This window comes from Eubalaena glacialis, chromosome 3 (assembly GCF_028564815.1).
Source record: "Eubalaena glacialis isolate mEubGla1 chromosome 3, mEubGla1.1.hap2.+ XY, whole genome shotgun sequence".
Classification (NCBI taxonomy): Eukaryota; Metazoa; Chordata; class Mammalia; order Artiodactyla; family Balaenidae; genus Eubalaena; species Eubalaena glacialis.
In genome coordinates this window covers 120,283,038-120,308,678 of record NC_083718.1, presented here as the reverse complement: position 1 = coordinate 120,308,678, position 25,641 = coordinate 120,283,038, and the positions used below count along the sequence as shown (strand labels likewise).

Sequence of the window (25,641 nt, the reverse complement as noted above, 5' to 3'; positions counted from 1 at the left end):
GCCATGGAAATTTTTAGAGCCCCTGAAAAGTGGGCAGAGGAATCTTCCCTTTCCCACCCATGAAACACTTCAACCAAAGCAGTGCAGCTTTGATCAGTTTTACAGGCAGAGGAGTCCGCACAAACTTTGGTTTGAAAAAGGCATTCTACTGCTAAATTAGAAGTCTAAAAACGCTTGGACTTATGCCCACCACACTGGGGAGGAAATGGGGTGGATATGTGTGACAAAGGACAGAGAATACAAACTAACTATATTTTAGAAGATCTTTCAGTGTAAATATGTGTTTCTTCTATCCATACACCTCCAAAAGACAAAATGTTAGCCCAAAGCAAAGCAATGAAGGCAGGAGAAATGAACCCATACCAGAATCTGGAAGGTGGGTTGGGCAATCATCTCAAGCCAATAGATGACTTCTGCACCAAGTTCTTTGTGGGAACAGAGGTGAGTTGGAATTATCTGCTTCTAAATTACATTGAAATACGTGATTGTGACCTCTACAGTATGTTTGCCTTTTGAGAACTTACAATATTTTTTGTAGTTTTCTATCTTTTGGCTTACAATATTTATACTGTTTTCATATTTTTATACGCTTGCTTGCATTTAAAAGTTTTAACCTCAGTGCCTCATAGCTTCATATTTGAGATGTTCTGGAACAAAAGTGGAAAAGTCTATAAAATTAGGTATGACTCTTTTTACTACTAATTTTTTGATCAGCCTGCAAATATTTATCAAACACCTATACCATATGCAAGAAACCATGCTAAGTGTTAGAGATTTACTAAGAAAATATATTACTTTGTTAGGCCAGAACAATCTAGTAGGAAAGAGAGTGAAAAACTCACTCAATTCAAAAGGTGAATAACAACTGAATATAATAACAATAATGACAAAATATGCATAAACATGAAATTTACCATCTTAACCATTTTTTTTTTCTGGCAGCATAATCCATAAGTTTTCTTTCTTATTTTTTTTTAACATCTTTATTGGAGTATAATTGCTTTACATGGTTGTGTTAGTTGCTGCTGTATAACAAAGTGAATCAGCTGTACGTATACATATATCCCCTCCCTCTTGCGTCTCCCTCCCACCCTCCCTATCCCATCTTTTTAGGTGGACACAAAGCACCAAGCTGATCTCCCTGCGCTATGCGGCTGCTTCCCACTAGCTATCTAGTTTACATTTGGTAGTGTATATATGTCCATGCCACTCTATCACTTCGTCCCAGCTTGCCCTTCTGCCTCCTCATGTCCACAACTCCTTTCTCTACGTCTGCGTCTTTATTCCTGTCCTGCCCCTAGGTTCTTCAGAACCTTTTTTTTTTTTTGAGATTGCATATATATGTGTTACCATACGGTATTTGTTTTTCTCTTACTTACTCCACTGTGTATGACAGACTCTAGGTCCATCCACCTCACTACAAATAACTCAATTTCATTTCTTTTAATGGCTGAGTAATATTCCATTGTATATATGTGCTACATCTTCTTTATCCATTCATCTGTCAATGGACACTTAGGTTGCTTCCATGTCCTTGCTATTGTAAATAGAGCTGCAATGAACACTGTGGTACATGACTCTTTTTGAATGATGGTTTTCTCAGGTTATATACCCAGTAGTGGGATTGCTGAGTCGTATGGTAGTTCTATTTTTAGTTTTTTAAGGAACCTCCATACTGTTCTCCATAATGGCTGTATCAATTTACATTCCCACCAACAGTACAAGAGGGTTCCCTTTCCTCCACACCCTCTCCAGCGTTTATTGTTTCTAGATTTTTTGATGATGGCCATTCTGACCGGTGTGAGGTGATCCCTCACTGCAGTTTTGATTTGCATTTCTCTAATGATCAGTGATGTTGAGCATCCTTTCATGTGTTTCTTGGCAATCTGTATATCTTCTTTGGAGAAATGTCTATTTAGGTCTTCTGCCCATTTTTGGATTGGGTTGTTTGTTTTTTTGATATTGAGCTGCATGAGCTGCTTGTATATTTTGGAGATTAGTCCTTTGTCAGTTGCTTCGTTTGCAAATATTTTCTCCCATTTGAGGGTTGTCTTTTTGTTTTGTTTATGGTTTCCTTTGCTGTGCAAAAGCTTTTAAGTTTCATTAGGTCCCATTTGTTTATTTTTGTTTTTATTTCCATTTCTCTAGGAGGTGGGTCAAAAAGGATCTTGCTGTGATTTATGTCATAGAGTGTTCTGCCTGTGTTTTCCTCTAAGAGTTTGATAGTGTCTGGCCTTACACTTAGGTCTTTAATCCATTTTGAGTTTATTTTTGTGTATGGTGTTAGGGAGTGTTCTAATTTCATTCTTTTACATGTAGCTGTCCAGTCTTCCCAGCACCACTTATTGAAGAGGCTGGCTTTTCTCCATTGTATATTCCTGCCTCCTTCATCAAAGATAACGTGACCATATGTGCATGGGTTTATCTCTGGGTTTTCCATCCTGTTCCATTGACCTATATATCTGTTTTTGTGCCGGTACCATACTGTCCTGATTACTGTAGCTTTGAAGTATAGTCTGAAGTCAAGGAACCTGATACCTCCAGCTCCGTTTTTCTTTCTCAAGATTGCTTTGGCTATTCAGGGTCTTTTGTGTTTCCACACAAATTGTGAAATTTTTTGTTCTAGTTCTGTGAAAAATGCCATTGGTAGTTTGATAGGGATTGCACTGAATCTGTAGATTGCTTTGGGTAGTATAGTCATTTTCACAATGTTGATTCTTCCAATCCAAGAACATGGTATATCTCTCCATCTGTTTGTATCACCTTTAATTTCTTTCATCAGTGTCTTATAGTTTTCTGCATACAGGTCTTTCGTCTCCTTAGGTAGGTTTATTCCTAGGTATTTATTCATTTTGTTGCAGTGGTAAATGGGAGTGTTTCCTTAATTTCTCTTTCAGATTCTTCATCATTAGTGTATAGGAATGCAAGAGGTTTCTGTGCATTAATTTTGTATCCTCCTATTTTACCAAATTCATTGATTAGCTCTACCAGTTTTCTGGTAACATCTTTAGGATTCTCTATGTATAGTATCATGTCATCTGCAAACAGTGACAGCTTAACTTCTTCTTTTCCGATTTGGATTCCTTTTATTTCTTTTTCTTCTCTGATTGCTGAGACTAAAACTTCCAAAACTATGTTGAATAATAGTTGTGAGAGTGGGCAACCTTGTCTTGTTCCTGATCTTAGTGGAAATGGTTTCAGCTTTTCACCATTGAGAACGATGTTGGCTGTGGGTTTGTCATATATGGCCTTTATTATGTTGAGGGAAGTTCCCTCTATGCCTACTTTCTGGAGGGTCTTTATCATAAATGGGTGTTGAATTCTGTCAAAAGCTTTTTCTCCATCTATTGAGATGATCATATGGTTTTTCTCCTTCCATTTGTTCATATGGTTTATCACATTGATTTGCATATATTGAAGAATCCTTGAATTCCTGGGATAAACCCCACTTGATCATGGTGTATGATCCTTTTAATGTGCTGTTGGATTCTGTTTGCTAGTATTTTGTTGAGGATTTTTGCATCTATGTTCATCAGTGATATTGGCCTGTAGTTTTCTTTTTTTGTGACATCTTTGTCTGGTTTTGGTATCAGGGTGATGGTAGCCTCGAGGAATGAGTTTGGGAGTGTTCCTCCCTCTGCTATATTTTGGAAGAGTTTGAGAAGGATAGGTGTTAGCTCTTCTCTAAATGTTTGATAGAATTCACCTGTGAAGCCATCTGGTCCTGGGCTTTTGTTTCTTGGAAAATTTTAAATCACAGTTTCAATTTCAGTGCTTGTGATTGGTCTGTTTATATTTTCTATTTCTTCCTGGTTCAGTCTCGGAAGGTTGTGCTTTTCTAAGAATTTGTCCATTTCTTCCAGGTTGTCCATTTTATTGGCATATAGTTGCTTGTAGTAATCGCTCATGATCCTTTGTATTTCTGCAGTGTCCGTTTATACTTCTCCTTTTTCATTTCTAGTTCTATTGATTTGAGTCTTCTTCCTTTTTTTCTTGATGAGTCTGGCTAATGTTTTATCAATTTTGTTTATCTTCTCAAAGAACCAGCTTTTAGTTTTATTGATCTTTGCTATCATTTCCTTCATTTCTTTTTCATTTATTTCTGATTTCTTTCCTTCCGCTAACTTTGGGGTCTTTTTTTCTTCTTTCTCTAATTGCTTTGGTGTAAGTTTGGGTTGTTTATTTGAGATGTTTCTTGTTTCTTGAGGTAGTATTGTATTGCTATAAACTTTCCTCTTAGAACTGCTTTTGCTGCATCCCATAGGTTTTGGGTCATCTTGTTTTCATTGTCATTTGTTTCTAGGTATGTTTTGATTTCCTGTTTGATTTCTTCAGTGATCTCTTGGTTATTTAGTAGTGTATTGTTAAGCCTCCATATGTTTGTATTTTTTACAGATTTTTTTCCTGTAATTGATATCTAGTCTCATAGCGTTGTGGTTGGAAAAGATACTTGATACAATTTCAATTTTCTTAAATTTACCAAGGCTTGATTTGTGACCCAAGATATGATCTATCCTGGAGAATGTTCCATGAGCACTTGAGAAGAAAGTGTATTCTGTTGTTTTTGGATGGAATATCCTATAAATATCAATTAAGTCCATCTTGTTTAATGTATCATTTAAAGCTTGAGTTTCCTTATTTATTTTCATTTTGGTTGATCTATCCCTTGGTGAAAGTGGGGTGTTAAAGTCCCCTACTATGATTGTGTTACTGTCGCTTTCCCCTTTTATGGCTGTTAGCATTTGCCTTATGTATTGAGGTGCTCCTATGTTGGGTGCATAAATATTTACAATTGTTATATCTTCTTCTTGGATTGATCCCTTGATCATTATGTAGTGTCCTTCTTTGTCTCTTGTAATAGTCTTTATTTTAAAGTCTATTTTGTCTGATATGAGAATTGCTACTCCAGCTTTCTTTTGATTTCCATTTGCATGGAATATCTTTTTCCATCCCCTCACTTTCAGTCTGTATGTGTCCCTAGGTTTGAAGTGGGTCTCTTGTAGACAGCATATATATGTGTCTTATTTTTGTATCCATTCAGCCAGTCTGTATCTTTTTGTTGGAGCATTTAATCCATTTACATTTAAAGTAGTTATCGATATGTATGTTCCTATTACCATTTTCTTAATTGTTTTGGGTTTTTTATTGTAGGTCTTTTCCTTCTCTTGTGTTTCCTGCCTAGAGAAGTTCCTTTAGCATTTGTTGTAAAGCTGGTTTGGTGGTGCTGAATTCTCTTAGCTTTTGCTTGTTTGTAAAGTTTTTATTTCTCCGTTGAATCTGAATGAGATCCTTGCTGGGTAGAGTAATCTTGGTTATAGGTTTTTCCCTTTCATCACTTTAAATATGTCCTGCCACTCCCTTCTGTCTTGCAGAGTTTCTGCTGAAAGATCAGCTGTTAACCTTATGGGGATTCCCTTGTATGTTATTTGTTGCTTTTCCCTTGCTGCTTTTAATATTTTTTCTTTGTATTTAATTTTTGATAGTTTGATTAATATGTGTCTTGGCATGTTTCTCCTTGGAGTTATCATGTATGGCACTCTCTGCACTTCCTGGACTTGATTGACTTTTTCCTTTCTCATATTAGGGACGTTTTCAACTATAATCTCGTCAAATATTTTCTGTGTCTTTTTTTTTCTCTTCTTCTTCTGGGACCCCTATAATTCGAATGTTGGTGCCTTTAATGTTGTCCTAGTGGTCGCTGGAACTGTCCTCAATTCTTTTCATGCTTTTTTCTTTATTCTGCTGTGCAGTAGTTATTTCCACTATTTTATCTTCCAGGTCACATATCCGTTCTTCTGCCTCAGTTATTCTGCTATTGATTCCTTCTAGATAATTTTTAATTTCATTTATTGTGTTGTTCATCATTGTTTGTTTGCTCTTTAGTTCTTCTAGGTCCTTGTTAAACATTTCTTGTATTTTCTCCATTCAATTTCCAAGATTTTGGATCATCTTTACTATCATTTCTGAATTCTTTTTCAGGTAGACTGCCTATTTCCTCTTCATTTGTTAGGTCTGGTGGGTTTTTACCTTGCTCCTTCATCTGCTGTGTATTTTTCTGTCTTCTCATTTTGCTTAGCTTACTGTGTTTGGGGTCTCCTTTTGACAGGCTGCAGGTACGTATTTCCCATTGTTTTTGGTGTCTTCCCCCAGTGGGTAAGGTTGGTTCAGTGGGTTGTGTAAGCTTCCTGGTGGAGGGGACTGGTGCCTGTGTTCTGGTGGATGAGGCTGCATCTTGTATTTCTGGTGGGAAGTATCGTGTCTGGTGGTGTGTTTTGGGGTGTCTGTGAACTTAGTATGATTTTAGGCAGCCTCTCTGCTAATGGGTGGGGTTGTGTTCCTGTCTTGCTAGTTGTTTGGCATAGGGTTTCCAGCACTGGAGGTTGCTGGTCGTTGAGTGGAGCTGGGTCTTAAAGTTGAGATGGAGATCTCTGGGAGAGCTTTCACCATTTGATATTATGTGGGGCCAGGATGTCTCTTGTGGTCCAGTGTCCTGAACTCAGCTCTCCCACCTCAGCGGCTCAGGCTTGACACCCGGCTGGAGCACCAAGACCCTTTTGGGAAGTCTGAGGTCTTCTGCCAGCATTCAGTAGGTGTTCTGAAGGAGTTGTTCCCCATGTAGAAGTATTTTTGATGTATTTGTGGGGAGGAAGGTGATCTCCACGTCTTACTCCTCCGCCATCTTGAAGGTCCCCCTTAACTATTTTTAAGTGTACAGTTCAGTGGTATTAAGTACATTCATATCTTTGAGTAGCTATCACCACCATCCATCTTGAGAACTATTTCATTTTCCCAAATTAAACTTCTGTAGCAATTAAAGCAGTAATTGCTTTAATTACTACATTCCCTACTGCCTCCCACTCCTGGCACCACCATTCTACTTTGTGTCTCAATGAATTTCACTGTTCTAGGTACCTCATGTAAGTGGATTCATATAATATTTGTCTCTGTGCACACCAAAGTTTTGTAAGCCAAGGATGATAGCTTTAGAAAGAGAAATGACCACAAAATCTTAAAGCAGAAATTAAAGCATGACATCCTCTGCTTAAACTCCTCTTTAGTGACTACTTAGTGACACATGAAAAATCCAAACTCCTTACACCAAATGATGTAAGATTCTGCATCATTTGACCCCTTTCTCTCTCTCCACCCCCATCTGCACCAGTCTACTCACTCTCTCTGTCTGCTCTGATTTTTTCTCTCATTCTTCTTACTAAACTCTTTCCTGCCTTTCAGGTCCTTGCACTCCTTGGAGTGAATGTCATTCATTATTCAGCAGATATTTATTGAACATTTAATATATACCAAGCACTGTTCTTGGCCCAGGGAATATAGCAGAGAACAGACATCCAAAATTCCCTGCCCTCGCGGGGCTGACCATCCAGTGGGACGCTCTCCTACCAACCCCTGACGTGGCTGACTGATCCTTGTACTTTGGATAGAGAGTTTAAGGGATGCCCCTCTGGGATCTAGGTTGGCTGGCTCAGGGCTGAAGCGGGAGGGAGTGGAGCCCTGGAGGCAGAGAGGCCTGGTAGACAGTGATCTCAGGTGGGCCCACCCAGTGGTGAAGAGGGCCTGAGCAATGGGGCCGAGAATGTCACACAGGCATGGGGGCAGTGGAATTGTCGGAACTAGGTAACCAGATGGAGAGGGATGTGAAGGTTTCTAGCCAAGTGGCTGGTGATGTAATCACCACTCAACACATATTTATTAACTTGGTGCAAATTATTCCTGTGACTCGGTTCAGTTTCAGAGTTCCACATACCAGCTGTGAGAGCCAGGAGATATTAACTCTCTTACAGGACTTTGGTGAGGGCTGGGGTCATGTACATAAAGCTCCTAACAACTCCAGCAGCACTGAGTGCTCAGGAAATGGTAACTCCAAGGGTGATGTGCCACAGGTGATGGGCTAGAGGTGTACAGTAGACGCATCCCAGGCTCTCTGCTCCCTTAGACTGTGTACCAAGAGGGGAGAGAGGGCTTGTCCTCAGACTCTGAATTTCCAGCACCACACACAGTCCTTTTTTGTTAAATGAGTTGACATGGATGAATGAAAGCACAGATGAGTGAATGAATGAGTGGCCCTGGTCCCATGAGATTGTCCTTCACTTTGCATAAATCAAATGTTTTCCCATCTCCTCTCTCTCACCTATGCATCCCAATCCATTCCTTCCTCTGAGTCCTCTCGACTCATCTTAATATATACCCTTCTCTGTGTTTTCCTCTTATTATTTAGTGGAAAAAACATTGGGATTAGGAGATTGCCTATGGGTTTTACATTTATAAGATGGTGGCCTGGGACTAAATTTTTTCTGAACCTCTCCCACCTCTTCATTCACTGGTTCTGTCTGTCTTTCCCCTTTGTGTGGCAATTTCTGCCTCTTGTTTACACCAGGTCCCTCTTCTTTCTCTTCTCCTTAAAATGGCCATAAGTAGAACTGGAATACATATTACTTGTTATGTCATTTGGCTAGAACTCTATGTTTCCTCTTCTCAACTTTCAAAGATGATGAGTACCATACATATTCCCTCTTTCTCTCTTATTCCATGAATATTTATTAAGTACTGACTTTGTAACATGCTGAGAACAAATCACTGAATAAGCCGGACAAGATCCCTCCCCTTCTGGAGCTTTCAGTCTATTGGGACAATTTTTTGTTAACAACGACTTTGGGAACCCAGCAGTTAGAACTTGTGTACCTAGAATAGCTTCATAATTGCCTGTGTTCTCCCCATCAATGTGTGTAGATAAAAACTCAACAAATTCATTTTTTTGTTTAATATAAAATCAAGTAATCATTTTGAGCCTTCCCTCCCCACACTGCACCAAATTATCATTTGATTAAATTGACCTGTTACTTTGCACTTGTTTGGGTTGTGGTCAGTCTTAGCACATGAATAAGAGGACTTTTGTCTTTTAAGTTGTCTCATCAGGAATCTGTAATATTTTTAGGAAGGTGAAGTGATATACACAGATTGGAAGATGGAGAGAGACCCTGAAACTGGCCGATTTATGAGTAAGTTTTGATGATTGCTCTGTTATTAATAATTTATTTCTTTTTTACAAAGTACGAGTAACCCTGTCCTTGTTAATGGGAGAGAGGGCACCTGAGGTTCTGACTCTACACTTGTTACTCAAAGTGAGGGCTTCGGACAAGCAGCACAGTTGTCACCTGGGAGCTTGTTAGAAAAATAAAATCTTGGATCCTACCACAGGCCTGCTGAATCTGAATACAGATTTTAATAAAATTCTCTGGGTGATTTGTTTTCACACCGAAATTTGAGGAGCACTGATGTATTGATACTTAAATTACGGAGACACTTGGACAATTCAATTTTAAAATAACAATGCTGTTTCAATAATTCAACAACCCAGTAGCTCAGCTATGTGGAAAATCTGAGTCAACATGAAATTACAAGCTAAATTTACCATGATCTTGAAGACCTCAGCCTTGTATGGGAGAAGTTAACTCTAGGGCCCTCCTTTGGGACTGGGACTGGTGGTGCCCACGTGTTCCCCTGCTCCTGGGGCCCAGACTCTGGGCAGATGAACAGAGGTGTGAAGGACACACCCAGGTGTGAGCAAGGATCAGTGTTAATAGTTCAGGCTCCCCAGTAAGCAAAGTTCTCTGTCAAAGCTCAGAGCCTTGGGGTGCACTACAATGACAACAACTTACTTTAAAGCTTTGGATTTTATCATGGCATGAAAAAACTGGACAGCTACATGTAAAAGAATGAAATTAGAACACTCCCTAACACCATACACAAAAATAAACTCAAAATGGATTAAAGACCTAAATATAAGGCCAGACACTATAAAACTCTTAGAGGGAAACATAGGCAGAACACTCTATGACATAAATCACAGCAAGATCCTTTTTGACCCACCCCGTAGAGGAATGGAAATAAAAACAAAAATAAACAAATGGGACCTAATGAAACTTAAAAGCTTTTGCACAGCAAAGGAAACCCTAAACAAGACAAAAAGACAACCCTCAGAATGGGAGAAAATATTTGCAAATGAAGCAACTGACAAAGGACTAATCTCCAAAATATACAAGCAGCTCATGCAGCTCAATATCAAAAAAACAAACAACCCAATCCAAAAATGGGCAGAAGACCTAAATCAACATTTCTCCAAAGAAGATATACAAATTGCCAAGAAACACATGAAAGGATGTTCAACATCACTAATCATTAGAGAAATGCAAATCAAAACTACAATGAGGTATCACCTCACACCAGTCAGAATGGCCATCATCAAAAAATCTAGAAACAATAAACGCTGGAGAGGGTGTGGAGAAAAGGGAACCCTCTTGCACTGTTGGTGGGAATGTAAATTGATACAGCCACTATGGAGAACAGTATGGAGGTTCCTTAAAAACCATACACTACTGGGCGTATACCCTGAGAAAACCATAATTCAAAAAGAGACACGTACCACAATGTTCATTGCAGCACTATTTACAATAGCCAGGACATGGAAGCAACCTAAGTGTCCATCGACAGATGAATGGATAAAGATGTGGCACATATATACAATGGAATATTACTCAGCCATAAAAAGAAACGAAATTGAGTTATTTTTAGTGAGGTGGATGGACCTAGAGTCTGTCATACAGAGTGAAGTAAGTCAGAAAGAGAAAAACAAATACCGTATGCTAACACATATATATGGAATCTGAAAGAAAAAAAAAAAAGGTTCTGAAGAACCTAGGGACAGGACAGGAATAAAGATGCAGACGTAGAGAATGGACTTGAGGACACGGGGAGGGGGAAGGATAAGCTGGGACGAAGTGAGAGAGTGGCATGGACATATATACACTACCAAATGTAAAATAGATAGCTAGTGGGAAGCAGCCGCATAGCACAGGGAGATCAACTCGGTGCTTTGTGTCCACCTAGAGGTGGGATAGGGAGGGTGGGAGGCAGACGCAAGAGGGAGGGGATATGGGGATATATGTATACGTATAGCTGATTCACTTTGTTATACAGCAGCAACTAACACAACCATGTAAAGCAATTATACTCCAATAAAGATGTTAAAAAAAAAAAGAAGGAATATAATTCTCTAAAAAAAAAAGAAAATGTATTTGAACCACTTTTCAAAGTGTAGACTAACCATGAGATAAGGAAGAGGCAGCTCCTGGGACCGCTAGAACACCATGGAGCAGTGTGGTGGAGCAGCTAGGCTAGGTTTGCAGAAGGGGATCTGGTCAATCCTGTGGGTGGCTGAGGCAAGTGGACGTGTGATTGACTGACAGAAGTCCTGAAGTCAGAGCCACCGCCTGCAGGGGACAGCTGTTGGGGCTCAGATCTCTGCCTTGAACTTCATCTTCTTCACTTCTATCTACTGAGGCTGCTTCTGCAGGCTAGAGTCTGCCTTAGACCTTGGAAGGCTTGTTTTGTCAGCATTGCCTCCAGGGTGGCCATTTTCATCTGGAAACAGAAGCACTCCTACTTTTCTTACATAGGTCTCCGGCCTAGAGACCCAAATGTATGTTATTAATAAGAGTGAGGCATTGAGAGAAGATTAGATGTGACCCAAAAAGAGGATCAAGTGCATGTAGAACTGAGGCCGATTTTCCATTTTCCAGTCATTTCCAATTCCATAATTTAAAGTTGAACTCAAAATTATATATTGGATGTAACTAATTACATTCAACTACTTTTATGCTTATTCATGTTTCTATTTATTCAATCATTCAAGAATGTTAATTGTGCACGTGCTGCATGCCAGGCACTATAATACATGACAGCAGTCTCCACTACACCCCTGGGACACAAGCTGAGACCATGACTCAGCTCGTGATGCCATGACTTGGTTATGCACAGAGGGACACTGGCTGGTTCCTCCTGGTCTCAGATTTTCTTAGAGCCTTACCCTGGTGCCAGCTTCCTAAACTGCTTTTGAGGCAGCCCATGACAAACAGGTTGAGTTATTTATTTTAAATGGATTTTATTCCATCTATAGTACCAATGACAATAAACTTAAAAACCAAGAGCTTTACATTTGTACCTCATTGATGTTTGTTTGTTCTTTCTTTCATTCATTCATCAAGTTATTATTGAGAATCTACTATGTGCCAGGCACTGGGAATACAAAGATGAATAAGATATTATCTCCCCCAAAGGGGTTCCATGATCTATTGGAAAAGCCAACCACATAAACAAATGATGACATTGCACTGTCATTAGTGCTATGGTTGGGAAAAAAAGACAAACACAAAGTGACATGGAAACCAGGGAGGGACCAACTCTTTTGGGCTGTTAAGAAAAGGCCCCACTGAAGAGAGATATGGTTGAGCTGGATCTTGAAGGGTGGTTTGCAAGTTTCCAGCTGGAGAAAGGCATTCCAGGTAGAAAGACGAACAAGTGCAAAAACATGGAAGCTCAGAAGAGCAGTGGACATTAGGAAACAGGGAGATCTTCTGGCCAAAGCATGGTAATAGAGAGGACAACAGCAGCAGGAGAGGTGCCAGGAAGGACATTTGAGTCCAGATGGCAAAGAGCCTTGAGTGCTTTACTAACCTGTGGACCTTATCCTAATACCACCAGTATAATCAGAAAATCACTCTGTCAGGAGAGCAGGGGTTAATTAATTGGTGGGAAGTAGGATGAGCAGTAGGATGACCAGTTGCAAAGGCCTAGATGAGAGATGGAGAGGACTGATGTCCAGGCAGGGTGACAAGGATGTCCAGCAGAGGAAACGCAAGAGAGAGAGACATACGAGTCATCATGCCAGGACTTTGTGACCAGTGGGATGTGAGTGGGAAAGAAAAAGAGAAGTTGCTGTTAATTTCTTGACATTTACTTCATTCCAAAAAAATGAGAAATAGCTCTAACCACCTACTTAAAGGCTATTTTTAAATCATCTTAATACTTTAATACTTTAAAATTACCAGTCAAGTATTTTGTAACACGGAAAGCCAAATGACACTGTTACTCCCATTGGATAATGGTTGAAGTTCAGGGAAAGTCAATGCGTAGACATGCTGAACTGTAAATTGCATGCTCTACTTAACATTCTGTGAACTGGCACTGTTTTCCTTGGAAGCTAGCAGCCCGATGTCTTTCATAAACACCATGGAGGTTTCCTGAGTAAAGATGAGGCAAATACTGGGACCTATTTTCTCTTGATCTGCTGGGAGCCCCATGTTCTTATCTCAAATATACAACAAGACAGGAAGGAGAATTTCCTTTTCTAAGAAGAAACTTCTGAAAGACAGATTACCCTGACTGAGCTGTGTGTGATGAAGAAGTCCAAATCAAACAAATGATCTAAGTGACAAGTCAAGAAATACAGGCTGATGTATTTGATGATGATGACAGTTAACATAATCATCTCATGTACTCAACTCACAAATTGGCACACGTCATGTGTTAGGCGCTCAATACTCTCCATGGATTAATCCTCACAGCAACACTGTGGATTTGAGCCCAGGCGGTCTGTGCTCTTAACCACATCAGTATACTAAATCCTTCATTAGATAATGACTCTGGAAAACTACTGTTTTGTTTATTGTAAGCTTCTTATAATAACCTGGCTGGGGGCTCTGGCATTTCATTTAATAACTTAAGGACAGCTCCATTTACTGCTGAATGGCTCTAAGGTCTTCCAAAGGACAAAAGGAAGAAAAAGTTATATGGGCTGAGAACCTCTAACATGTTAAAAGTACAAATCTTGATGGTTATCTATATTCCTATCACTGGTGGTCATTACATTTTGCAGAGAGCTTCTAGGCTCCTGGATGGCCCTGCTCACCAGAGTGAGGTGGTGTAGGAAAGCCCGGCTCACCAAGGATAAAACCAGGATCTGAGGGACACAAGCAGCAGCAAGAAGAAAGCTGCTGGCTTCCAGGGGTCTCCTGCCTTCCCAGAAATCCTCCAGATCACTTCAAGGTGGCCTTAGAAATAAGGCTTCTGTGCTGTCTTCAAGATGGAGCTTTGGTTAGAGGAAAATTGGTCTTTTTTAATCTAGAAGAGCTATGTTTAAATTTATTTATTTTTACTGTATACACTTTTTTCAAATAATTTTTACATTGAGATAAAAATATACATAAACAAGAAATTTAACATCTTAACCATTTTTAAGTACAGTTCAGGGGAATTAAGTGCATTCACATTGTTGTGCAACCAATCTCCAGAACTCTTTTTATCTTGTGAAACTGAGACTCTGTACCTGTTAAACACTAGCTCCCCACTCCTCTTTCCCCTCAGCTCCTGGCCACCACCGTTCTACTTTCTATCTCTATGAATGTACCTGTTGTAAGTACCTCATGTAAGTGGAGTCATACAGTATTTGCCTTTTTTCTTAAGTTTTTGGCCACACCACACGGCATGTGGGATCTTCGTTCCCCAACCAGGGATCAAACCCATGCCTCCTGCATTGGAAGGTAGAGCCTTAACCACTGGACTGCCAGGGAAGTCCCAGTATTTGCCTTTTTGTGACTGGCTTATTTCCCTTAAAATAATATACTCAATTTTCATTCCTGTTGTAGCGTATGTCAGAATTCCCTTCCTTTTGAAGGATGCATAATATTCCATTGTATGGATATACCACATTTTGTTTATCCATTCATCCATTGATGGACACTTGGGTTGCTTCTGTCTTTTGGGTATTGCAAATAATGCTGCTATGAACATGGGTGGACAAATATCTCTCTGACACTGTATCAGCTTTTTACAAGATTATGGTAGCTTTTTTTTCTGCTTAATGTTACATTGTTGTTCTGAGAAAAAAAATCCAGCCTTCACATAGCTGTTAATATGATAAGTTTCAGAGTAAATTCATGGTTTTAGTATAAAATAGCCACACATTGTGGTTTGGCCGGGACAGGCACATATTTTTATGGCCATCCCTGGGGCTTGTGGGTATGGGCAGCAAGGAATGAGGAGCAGCCAGCTCCAAAGCCAGGACCGGGGAGAGGAAACCCAAGCCATGGCGGAGTAGACAGACCAGGGGAGCAGAAGGGCCCTGGTGCCTGGGGCAGAGGCAACGGGGAAGCCTTCATCGTAATATCCAAATCGGCTTGTCCTCTAGTCTTCCCAGTTGCAATAAATGGAAAGTACAGCGAGCCTGTTGCTCTTACCAGAAACCTGGCTGTCATTCTCAGCACTCATCTCTCTCACCCCTCCTGTCAACTCTAGCTTGCAAATGTTTCTTGATTATCCACTCCTCCATTGCACCTTCCTCCAAGTCACCATCCTCTCTCACTAGAACTACAGCAACAACCTCCCATGGTTGGGGCTTCCCTGGTGGTGCAGTGGTTAAGAATCCTCCTGCCAATGCAGGGGACACGGGTTCGAGCCCTGGTCCGGGAAGATCCCACATGCCACGGAGCAACTAAGCCCGTGCACCACAACTACTGAAGCCCGCGCGCCTAGAGCCCGTGCTCTGCAACAAGAGAAGCCACTGCAATGAGAAGCCCGCGCACCGCAACGCAGAGTAGCCTCAACTAGAGAAAGCCTGCACATGGCAATGAAGACCCAATGAAGCCAAAAATAAATAAATTAAAAAAAAAAAAAAAGAAAGGAACAAACTGCTGATACATGCTGTAGTGTGGATAAACCGCCAAAAAAAAAAAAAAAAACCTCCCATGGTGTCCCCTCTTTGCTTTTACCTGCCTCTGATCCATTCTCCCCACAGCAACCAGAGAATCCTTTCATATGTCAATCAGATAGTCTTCTAGGCCTAAAGGGCTCATTAAAAAACATTACACTTAGAATGTAATCTAAACGTTTTTCCTAACAAGGCTCTGCAAGGTCTGGACTCTCCTGGTCTCCATTTGTTTCCTGTGTCTCACCCTGGGATTATCAGACTCCAGCCCTATTGTCTTCCTCAAAATAATAAATGCACTAAACACTTCTCCAGACTTTGGTGTGTATTATTCCTCCTGTCTGGAATGCTACTCCACACCAAAATCTTCCCGTGCCAAACTCAAGCCTAAATAACTCATCTTCAGAGAAGCCTGTTCTGACCATTCAGCCTAAATTACGAATGTTCCTTGTTATTCTTTCTTGTGATATTTTTTACTTCATAATACTTTTCACATTTTTTTTAAATTATATACCTTGGGATTTGTTTGTTGAGTATCTGTCTTTCCACTGGACTGTAAGGTCCGAGAGGGCAGATCATATTGTTTATTAACCATTGTTTACCCGTCCACCTACAGTACCTGGTACATACAAACAATCCACAATTATTTACTGACTAACAATATATACTATTGACTAACTGATAGACTAATAAATGAGTGAATGAATAAGAACAGGAAGTGTTCCTTTGAGCCTGAAAAGTAGCCTTGATGGGAATTTCCCTGGACTTTCCATAAAAAAGAGGAGGAGTTGTGCCTTGACAGATTCATTCACCCCAGCTGACCTCTGGTTCTCCACTCTTGGACCTCATTGATCGGGACCTATCTGTCCATCGGAGGTCTGCCCATTCTTCATTGCAGGAATGTAAACAGTGTTATAAAAGGTGAAATGGCCTTTTCCACTCCAACAGCAAAGAAGCCCGTGAGCCTCTACACAGTCCATGATGGAGGTGTCCACACCGTTCAGAGATCACCTTTTTACAAGGACATTATCCTCACTGTTGGGGGTTGGAACGTGGCTATCTGGAAAGAAGGTATTATGGTAAGTTGCCTGCAAAATGGAGGAGTGGGTGTGTGGTTCTTTGTTATTGAGAAAAACAATAGGAATAACAGACCGTTCTGACATAACAATGCCTTTGGGACACTTTTTAGAGAAATTGGAACAGATGCCCTGGGCCCCAGCCTGTCAGCAGAACCACTACAAGCCTTTGGAAAACACAACCATTTGCTTTTCTTTCCTGAGGGAAGGAAACATTTACAAGTCTTTGGTTCTCTGAAACCAAACAGTCTTTTCTTCGAAATACCGTGTATATCATGGGCAGTTCCCTTGATTTATGTTTTTCCCTCTGCTTAAAATACAAGATGGGATGCTGATTATGGCACGAAGTCCAAGGAGAAGCAATGGGTCTGTCACTGCTCTTGCACCGGGCAATTTGTCAGCAGGTTCAGAAAGTGGGACTAGGAAAGCTAAGGGGTCCGTCACCAGGCAGGCAGAGACGTGCATGGGTCAAGGTGAGGCAGTGCCAAGAATCCAGTGGTCCGGATTAGGACAGGGCCTGGGTCCAGGCAGACAGAAGCTAAACTGCCAAAAACTAGAAAGACTGGTAAAATCTAGTGAAGCAAGGGCATGGGAAAACCAGTATGATATGTCCCTCTCATGAGCTACTAAAGAAAATTATCAAAATCTGTAAAAAAGTATGTATATATATATGTATGTGTGTATATATATATATTTCAGAGCTGTAATATATGTATTCTTCGACCTAACACTTTTTTTTCCTTTTATTTCTGGGACTCTAACTTACAGGAATACTCAAAAAAATAATGTGTGTGAATATATGTACAAGTTTGTCATTGAAAAAAGTTGAAAACTCCTTAAGTGTCCATCCACAAAAGGACTTCTATTTTATAACAATGTACTTTTGTATGATCTTTTTTTTTTTTTTTTTTTTACAACAAGCAAGCATTAGTTTTGCAGTTAAAGAGAAAGACAAAAGAAATTTAGCCAAGATTGTCCAAAGACCATCCAGTGGTCAGGAACCTGGTTATCCACCAAAACTGAAGGAGCTGAGCAAGAACAGTTTGGCCTGTTGCCTCTAAGGAGTCCATGAATTGGTGACCTTCTTTGTTCCCTGTAGGAGGGTTTTGTTTGCATGTATGGAAGGGTGGAAGGCAGCTCCATGGCTTAGTTTAGTCCAGATGTAAGTAGGTGAATGAGCCCAGGCGTAGCATGACGGTAGGAAGAGAGCACATTCTGATCTTCAGTCTCTATGAAAACCTCCCAAAGAAGGCAAATTACCCCAAAATAGAGAAGAGATAAGATGATCTTATGTTGCTTTGGTGGTCCAGAATCTCTCCCAAATAATATTAATAAGCCATTGGATGCAGCTCACAGATAGAATTACTTTTCATTCCCTTTTCCTGCCCACCAGAGCTTTTCCATGGTGAGCAGGCACCTGACAGGAAAATAAAGATATAGGCAAAATTTGCTTATAATCTTTACTTATCCGGTGTCCATCAATCTCCATAGAAATAGCAATGGGATTTAGCAGCAGTTGGATTATTAGAACCATAAATAGCTCGATTGGAAGGTTTGATCTTTTATATGATCATAGCCATCTGAGTTTTACTTTTAAAAAATCATTGTGAATATCCCTCAGATAATAACAAAAGCTTTTAATTTGGTTTTTTTAAATTTATTTTTAGACTGGACCCCTCCTTCAGTCATCCTGTGCACCAAAAAGGTACACCTCAGGGCACTGGTCCCTGACAAGGCCTGGAGTCTTTTACATTGGCCGAGAAGATGGATACATCGATATCTGGGACCTTCTGGAGAAAACCCATGAACCAGCCCAGTCACAAAACATCTGTATTACTATGATCACGTACATCAAACCCTGGACCTTTTCTGGTATGTTAATTCTGATTGAATGAGCTAAGTCATTTTGCCTTTTGGGGCTAGCTTAGGAACATTTTGACATTCAACTGGAAAGCCTCTGATGTTTCTTCTCAAGATCTTTCTTCCCATTCCATCTCTTCCCTCCCTTTCTCTTTCCTTCCCATCATTCCCCTTCCTTTCCCTTTTCAAATTTCGGATACAACCTGAGTTTCTCTCACTATTTTCTTCATCAACAGTTATTTCTGAGACACATTTTAATATGTCAAGCAGAAGCTGATTTTGAACCACACAGTAAAAAACATCCTTCTCACCCTCTCCGGGTCCCTAAATCACAGGGTGAACCCTAAATCTTTGCTACTTTTTGCTGCTTCTTTTCCAAATAGAATAAGTTCTGTACCTTTGATTTTTCATTATGTCACAGATTTTCAATATTTTGTCACTTTATGGCCCTCCACTGGACCATATCAAGCAGTTTCCGTCTTGAGATCAAATGACTCTGTGGGGTCATATATCTCTTTAAACTATAACTTTTAAACTAATTAAAAGGAAAAAGATAATGTATAACAGTGCAAGCAGAAATTTAAGAATGTGTCGATGGAAAAGTAATTTATATTCTTTGTCCCAATTTCTCTGTTTCACCCAAGTAATACTTTCTACCCAAATTCAGTGTATATTTGCTTCATTTCAGAGAAGTTTCCCTTTGTTTCCAAAGATGTGCAGGCATAAAGTTGTCTTTCTATTCATTTCTTTCTCAGAAGAAACATTACATTTAGAAACACAGTCTTCAGAATCTCTAGAGTGTCAGAGTCTGACTACTACTACTTGGCCGTATGTGTCACCAAAGTGTGTTTTCCCGTCTTTGCTACAAAACATTGCTTTTGTATACCTACAGGGATTACAAGTCTAGGATTTAGCAATTTGAACCAGACCTGCTGAAAATGAGAAGAAAAAAGTTGATGAGAGAGAAAATTAAAATTTTCAAACACATTTGTGTTTTATATCCATTTTAAATGATCAAAGGAAGCAATTTGTTTTTATAATAAGAAAACTGGTTCTGGGTGTGTCTTTGAAATTCATCTGGATAATGGCATCCTTTAGCCCTTACTATGTCTTTAGTGAAAATTGGCATCACGATTTTTTTTTGAAAATCTTCCATGTATTGTCCCTGCTTTCTTTTCAAATCTGCCCAATGGATCCAGTCAGAGAGGGTCAATCTCAGCTAGGAGCCACACTCCTTATATAGAGGCTGAGAAAACATGATTGGGGGTGAGCAGGGTGGCTGACAAAGACTCAGGGTCTCAGCCTTCATTTCACCAACTGGAAAAATGGCTTTTATGTGTTAATATGGTCTCCAGTCATGAAGGTCTGATGAAAATGCCAAGATCATTGTAACCACAACAGGTCCTTTGGGAAATCACAAAACAAAAACACAGTACATGTTTAACCTCTAAAGTGGCTGATTGCAGAGTTGTTTTTCTCCCCCATTTTTTTAATCTTTCAGCTAAGCAGCAATTTATAGCCATAGCTGATTATTATGGAACATTGCATATATTGGAAATTCCTTGGACACTAAGTCGCCCTTCCACCAATGAGGTTAGTAACTTTTGGCTTTGAGGATTTACGTGATCAGATACTGCTGAGGCATATTTTAGAAGTATGTTCAGAAATGACAGCATTTTTGCTCTGTAAGAGAACAAAAGAATCATGCAGTCAAAAATAAGGGGATGTTAACCTAAATGGGAAAAGAATTTGAAAAAAAAAATAGATACAAGTATATGTATAACTGAATCACTTTGCTGTACCCCTGAAACTAACACAACATTGTTAATCAACTATGCTCCAATATAAAATAAAAATTTAAAAAAATAAGGGGATGTATTTCTGTTTTATGAGATAAATGGCTTAAAGCTAGGGGGAAAAAACAAGCATGCAGCAAAAGAAAAGCCAAGTAAATGAAGCCCAGATTCAGAGAGGAATTGATTTGGGGATTCATAATCATAAGATGTTATTTTCACGTTGTAACCTAAACGTGGGACCCTTATTTCAGTGATATCTTTCCCAGAGGGCCCAGCTGACATTTTTATGCATCTCTCCATTGCCAGCCTCCACCCATCCTTCCCCCGCTTGGTGTGCTGCAGGCAGCAGGTCTGAAGTGGCAGTATTCTGCCCCTCCATGCACACCACCCAAGGGTTTCGAGCAGTGTTAATAATTAGGTTATAAAAAGAAGATCAATATGTAGAAATACATAAATATGTATACAACCAACATTAAACATATAGATTGCAATCTGTTGCAAGTCCCAACAATATCACCCTAGTTACTGGTAGGCAAAAAACTTTCCTTCCCTTGGTGGCCTTGCCCAAGGTCTCTGCTGACTTCCCTGCTTCTCTTCTTACATCCACATGCTAAACTCTCCAGGGGACGAGGAACTCAGCTCTGATTCCAGTCCCTTTAGGGTTTCCATTGATATCCTCATCGGGGTTTTCCAAGTTTGTTTGATGATATGAAACTTCCCTCAGTCTTAAAAGTGAGAAGGAAAGAAGGGGGGTGGGAGCAATCCCTGAATATTTCTCCTACAAAATTGCAACTTTTTGTGGCTGTCTCCTTCCAATCCCACTCCTTTCCTGCCATCCCCCAATTCGCAGGCCTCTAAACCTTAGCCCAGTAGCCCCCAAATTAGCTAGTTCCTCTGATAGTGGGCCTGTGGGCATTATCCCAAAGCAGGTAATCTAGCTAATAACTTACAAGCAGCAGAAATTCTTCAGAGCCTCATGAAGAACATGGGGGCTTCCATGTGGGTCCCCCTCTCATGGGCCTGTGTTTCTAACAGGTATCAAGTATAAGCCACTACTTTGCAAGAGAAGTCAAGCATCTGGAATATGTAGAACAGCGCAAAAAAATTCGGGAAGAAGAAAAGAAAGAAATGGAGCTGGAAATGGAGAAGAAAAAAGTTGTAAGTCAAATTTCAGAAACAAAAATTGCTTTCCTTTAATGCCATTGAGAATATATTTGTTTGGCTTATTCCACAATTTTAATAGAAAAAATATGCCTTTTTACATTCTTCTCTTGTTCAGATGGGCGTCAAGGGGGCATTTCTCTGATTTCCTAGCTTACAATGAGTCAGAGCAACCAGTTGGACACACCTAGTAAGATTCTACCCAATTTAAGTTTCTGAAATTTTCTCTATTTCAAAGGCCTTTAGATACAGTGGTATCTAAATACCAATTATAGATACAAAGATTCAAATTCGAATGCTTTCATTTCATAGAATTTTAACATCTAGTGAATAATGCATTAAAACAGTGCAAAAAAGAGAGGACTATGAATTGACGCGTGGGCGCTTGTCCCGTCTCTACCGCTTACGAGCTATGAGATCCACAGCAAGGTTTGTGTCTTTGCTGAGCTTTGGTTCTCTTGCTTTTAAAATGGGAATACTAATAACAACCTTTTAGGATTACTGTAAGGATTTCAGTTAGGTAACTTGACAAATAGTAAACTGTCATTAAGTGGGAGCTAGTGTGTAGAGACAGACAGACAAATAGATATAAATTTTACTGTAATAAACTAGAACTGTGAAATTTGCACTAGGGGAGGATTTGGTACAGGACACATCCATCTTAAAATCTACCAAAAAGGAACCTAGGGCTTCCCTGGTGGTGCAGTGGTTGAGAATCCGCCTGCCAATGCAGGGGACACGGGTTCGAGCCCTGGTCTGGGAAGATCCCACATGCCGTGGAGCAACTGGGCCCTTGAGCCACAACTACTGAGCCTGCGCGTCTGGAGCCTGTGCTCCGCAACAAGAGAGGCCGTGACAGTGAGAGGCCCGCGCGCCGCAATGAAGAGTGGCCCCCGCTTGCCGCAACTAGAGAAAGCCCTCGCACAGAAATGAAGACCCAACACAGCCAAAAATAAATAAATAAATAAATAAATTTATTTTTAAAAATTTACAAAAAAAGGAACCTAAATCTCTGAAGCCCCCATCCTCTTCCTCAGCCTCTCTGTTTGATGTGAATTCCATCACTCTGTTGGTCTTCCCTTGACCACTGGAATTTGGGGCCTTTAAATATTCTGTGAATTCAGCTCTTCTTTCTTTCTCACTTGAGGTCATCTCAGTCCATATTTCTGCTTGTCTCTTGCTCATTCCCTTCCTTGCCCTTTTGTCACCAACAATTTCATCACCGCCTGTTGTTTCCTTATAGCCAAATATATAGTCTCCTCCAATGTAATTACTCATGTAAGACCCTAGGTCTCAATTAAAAGCACAAGCATGTGGAAATATTTTAATGTACTGCATTAGCAAATAGATTAACATTATCACATTGATATATACGAATTAGTGGAACAAAAACAGAGGGAGCATCATTTCAAAACATTGTTTAGTGGTGACAAGGTATAAAAGAACACCAATTAATTAACTTTTGTTTTCTTTTGCTACAAAAAAAAAAAATTGGTCTTGGTCTGTTCTTTTGCACAACCACAAACACTGGGTGAAATTCTGCCATGGGAGATAATCTGCCACCCTTTCCTACACCAGCAATCATCGATTACTAGGAGTGTTTAAATAGCATAGTGACAGCTAATTATCCACATAGAATTGTGGATAATCCAAAAATAATTTACAATGTGAAGTACTTTTAAAAAACTTGAATATTATAATAATCATATCTTGGAATAGTATGATGCTTTTGAGTTTCCAGAACTTTTCCACCTTCTTGTAACTTCATTTCCATTTGACATAGTACCCTCCTTAAAGTAGAGCTACCACTTGTCAAGTTTTCTCTGGAACTAGACTGGATAAGTCTAGTGGATAAGTGGATACATTTAAAAGGGCTCCTCTGTTACATTTAGAAAATGAAAAGGTCACCAAGGAAAAATAACTAATGTTAGTCAGAAGTATCTCCTTACAAGCAACTGCTGATAATAGGGGAAATGGGAACAAACTAACAACCTCAGAGGATTGCAGTGGGGATTAAATGAGTTGAAATATTCACAGCATTTAGCCAGTAACTGGCAGATAGGAAGCGTCCACTATTAGTATTATTACCGAGGGCAGGGGACGATCACACATCCGTCCAGCAAGGCTGGTTTTCATGAGCGCACCCCGACTGGCAGGGATTAGGCTGTGCACTTCAACCCACACATCTGAGGGAAATCATATACCCATCTCTTTGCAAACATTGAATCTGGATACTGCTCACTTACTGAAAAATAATAGTAATTACAGCTCTAACAGCACACAAAATGGGAATTTTCCTAACTGGAATTTCAGCTGGAGACCCGAAGCTGAGAAAAGTAGCAGTTTCCATATGATTCATTATCTCTGTCCCATCATCTCTGTGGGACAGAGAAGAGGGAAGAATTCAAAAGAATTCTGCAACCCCTAGTCAATGACCCACACTCCAGGCTACACAAGGGAAGCAAGAATTATGGGGAAGAAGGTTGGAAAAGGGGAATTTTTTTTTGGAGAGAGGTGTTGGAGCGCTGTGTATTCCCCATTCCCACTTCTGCAACACCACCCAGACTCTGGGAGGAGACCTTCAAGAGAAGCACTGCTAGAGATAGGTTGCTGGCCAGGATGGACCGTTGGCCTCGTCCACCTGGCAGGAGGCTTCCTGAGCCACAGAAATCCAAGGGCTAGGAGTTACCAAGGGGCCAGAGCAGAATGTCCACGGAGAATTTAGGAAACTCAGGGACAGGGACCTGACTCCTATGGCTGGAAAGTCTGCAGGCAAAAGATTGGCTTAAACTGCTCTGACAGACGGGTGGAGAGAGGACCAGGGGCAATGAACTTGTACTGATGGCAGAGTGAGGGTGGTGAGTTTTCCTGGCGCCAGGTGGAAAGTTGAAAGTAGCTAGGCTCAAATCAGGTGCCCCAAAGGACTTTCTAAGTGGGATGAGGCAATCTCTACAGAAAGAGCCTGGAGGTGCATGGGGGGGGGGGGCAGTGCAGGGGGGGCCACAAGGGGCAGCCTTTACTTGGATATTGGACCGGCCTGGGTCTTCAAATACCTGAAAACAACACTATTTCTAATACCTAAAAATGATAGGAAATGCTACAGAATCTGTCACATATGTTGTAAAGGACAAAGGTTAGAAGAGTAACATTTTTCTACTCTCACCTTATCAAGTCGTGCTCTTTTTGTGAATTGGTTATTGTAGCTAACAAGTGCTTACTAGGTGCATGCACCATTCTGAGGACCTGCCACATTTAATAATTCATTTAATCCTCACAGTGCTATGAAGCAGTCATAATGATTAGACATGAGGAATCTGAGAAAGCAGAGATATTAAGAGAGGGGGAAAAGCAAACATGTGGAGAGAATATGGCAGAGGAAGGGGAAGAGAACATCAGTCACTGTGAATATTCAAAAGAGGAAAATACCTCTTGCAAATTATTCTCTAAAGAAACTAGAATAAATTACAGTTCTGGGGCTTCCCTGGTGGTGCAGTGGATAAGAATCTGCCTGCCAATGCAGGGGACACAGGTTCGATCCCTGGTCCGGGAAGATCCTACATGCCGCGGAGCAACTAAGCCCATGCGCCACAACTACTGAAGCCCGAGCGCCTAGAGCCTGTGCTCCACAACAAGAGAAGCCACTGCAATGAGAAGCCCGTGCACCGCAACGAATAGTCCCCGCTCGCTGCAACTACAAAAAGCCTGCGCACATCAACGAAGACCCAACAGAGCCAAAAATAAATAAATAAAAATTAAAAAAAAAAAAAAATACAGTTCTGGTCCCTTCGATGGAATCCACAAAGACAGGGCTTTGTGACAAGGGATCAGAAGGCACAGGAAGACATTAGGATGGGGACAGGACAAGAGGAGAAAAATCAAAAGCCACATAGGATGACACACCAAGATGAAGTGACCCTAAAGTTCATCTGAAAGAAGACACAGATGAGAAAAAACAAAATCTTAAAAATCGTAATGACTGCCCTAGCAGATATTACAATCAATTAAAATGTCACAATAATTAAACCAGAGCAGTACTCAGGCGAACACTGAGAGATCAAAGAACAAAACAGATGACTCAGATTATTCAGCAAGTGGTGTTGGGTAAATTAGCTGAATAAATGCCCTTCATTGTTATTCTCTCCCCTCTCAACGTGCTCCTCCCTCCATCAGTGGCAGGAGCTTGTAGGCCAGC

General features: G+C 40.4%; 1 protein-coding gene across 1 annotated transcript in view; it reads left to right on the top strand.

The window, feature by feature from the left end:
- The window catches only part of DNAI3 (dynein axonemal intermediate chain 3), a 95,772-nt gene that overhangs the window by 69,693 nt on the left and 438 nt on the right, over window positions 1-25,641 (top strand). The window contains exons 17-22 of the mRNA XM_061186388.1: window positions 311-441; window positions 8,951-9,014; window positions 16,505-16,635; window positions 18,300-18,504; window positions 19,994-20,085; window positions 21,324-21,446. Of these exons, the coding sequence (XP_061042371.1) occupies window positions 311-441; window positions 8,951-9,014; window positions 16,505-16,635; window positions 18,300-18,504; window positions 19,994-20,085; window positions 21,324-21,446 (746 nt within the window). The remainder of the gene's footprint in view (window positions 1-310; window positions 442-8,950; window positions 9,015-16,504; window positions 16,636-18,299; window positions 18,505-19,993; window positions 20,086-21,323; window positions 21,447-25,641) is intronic.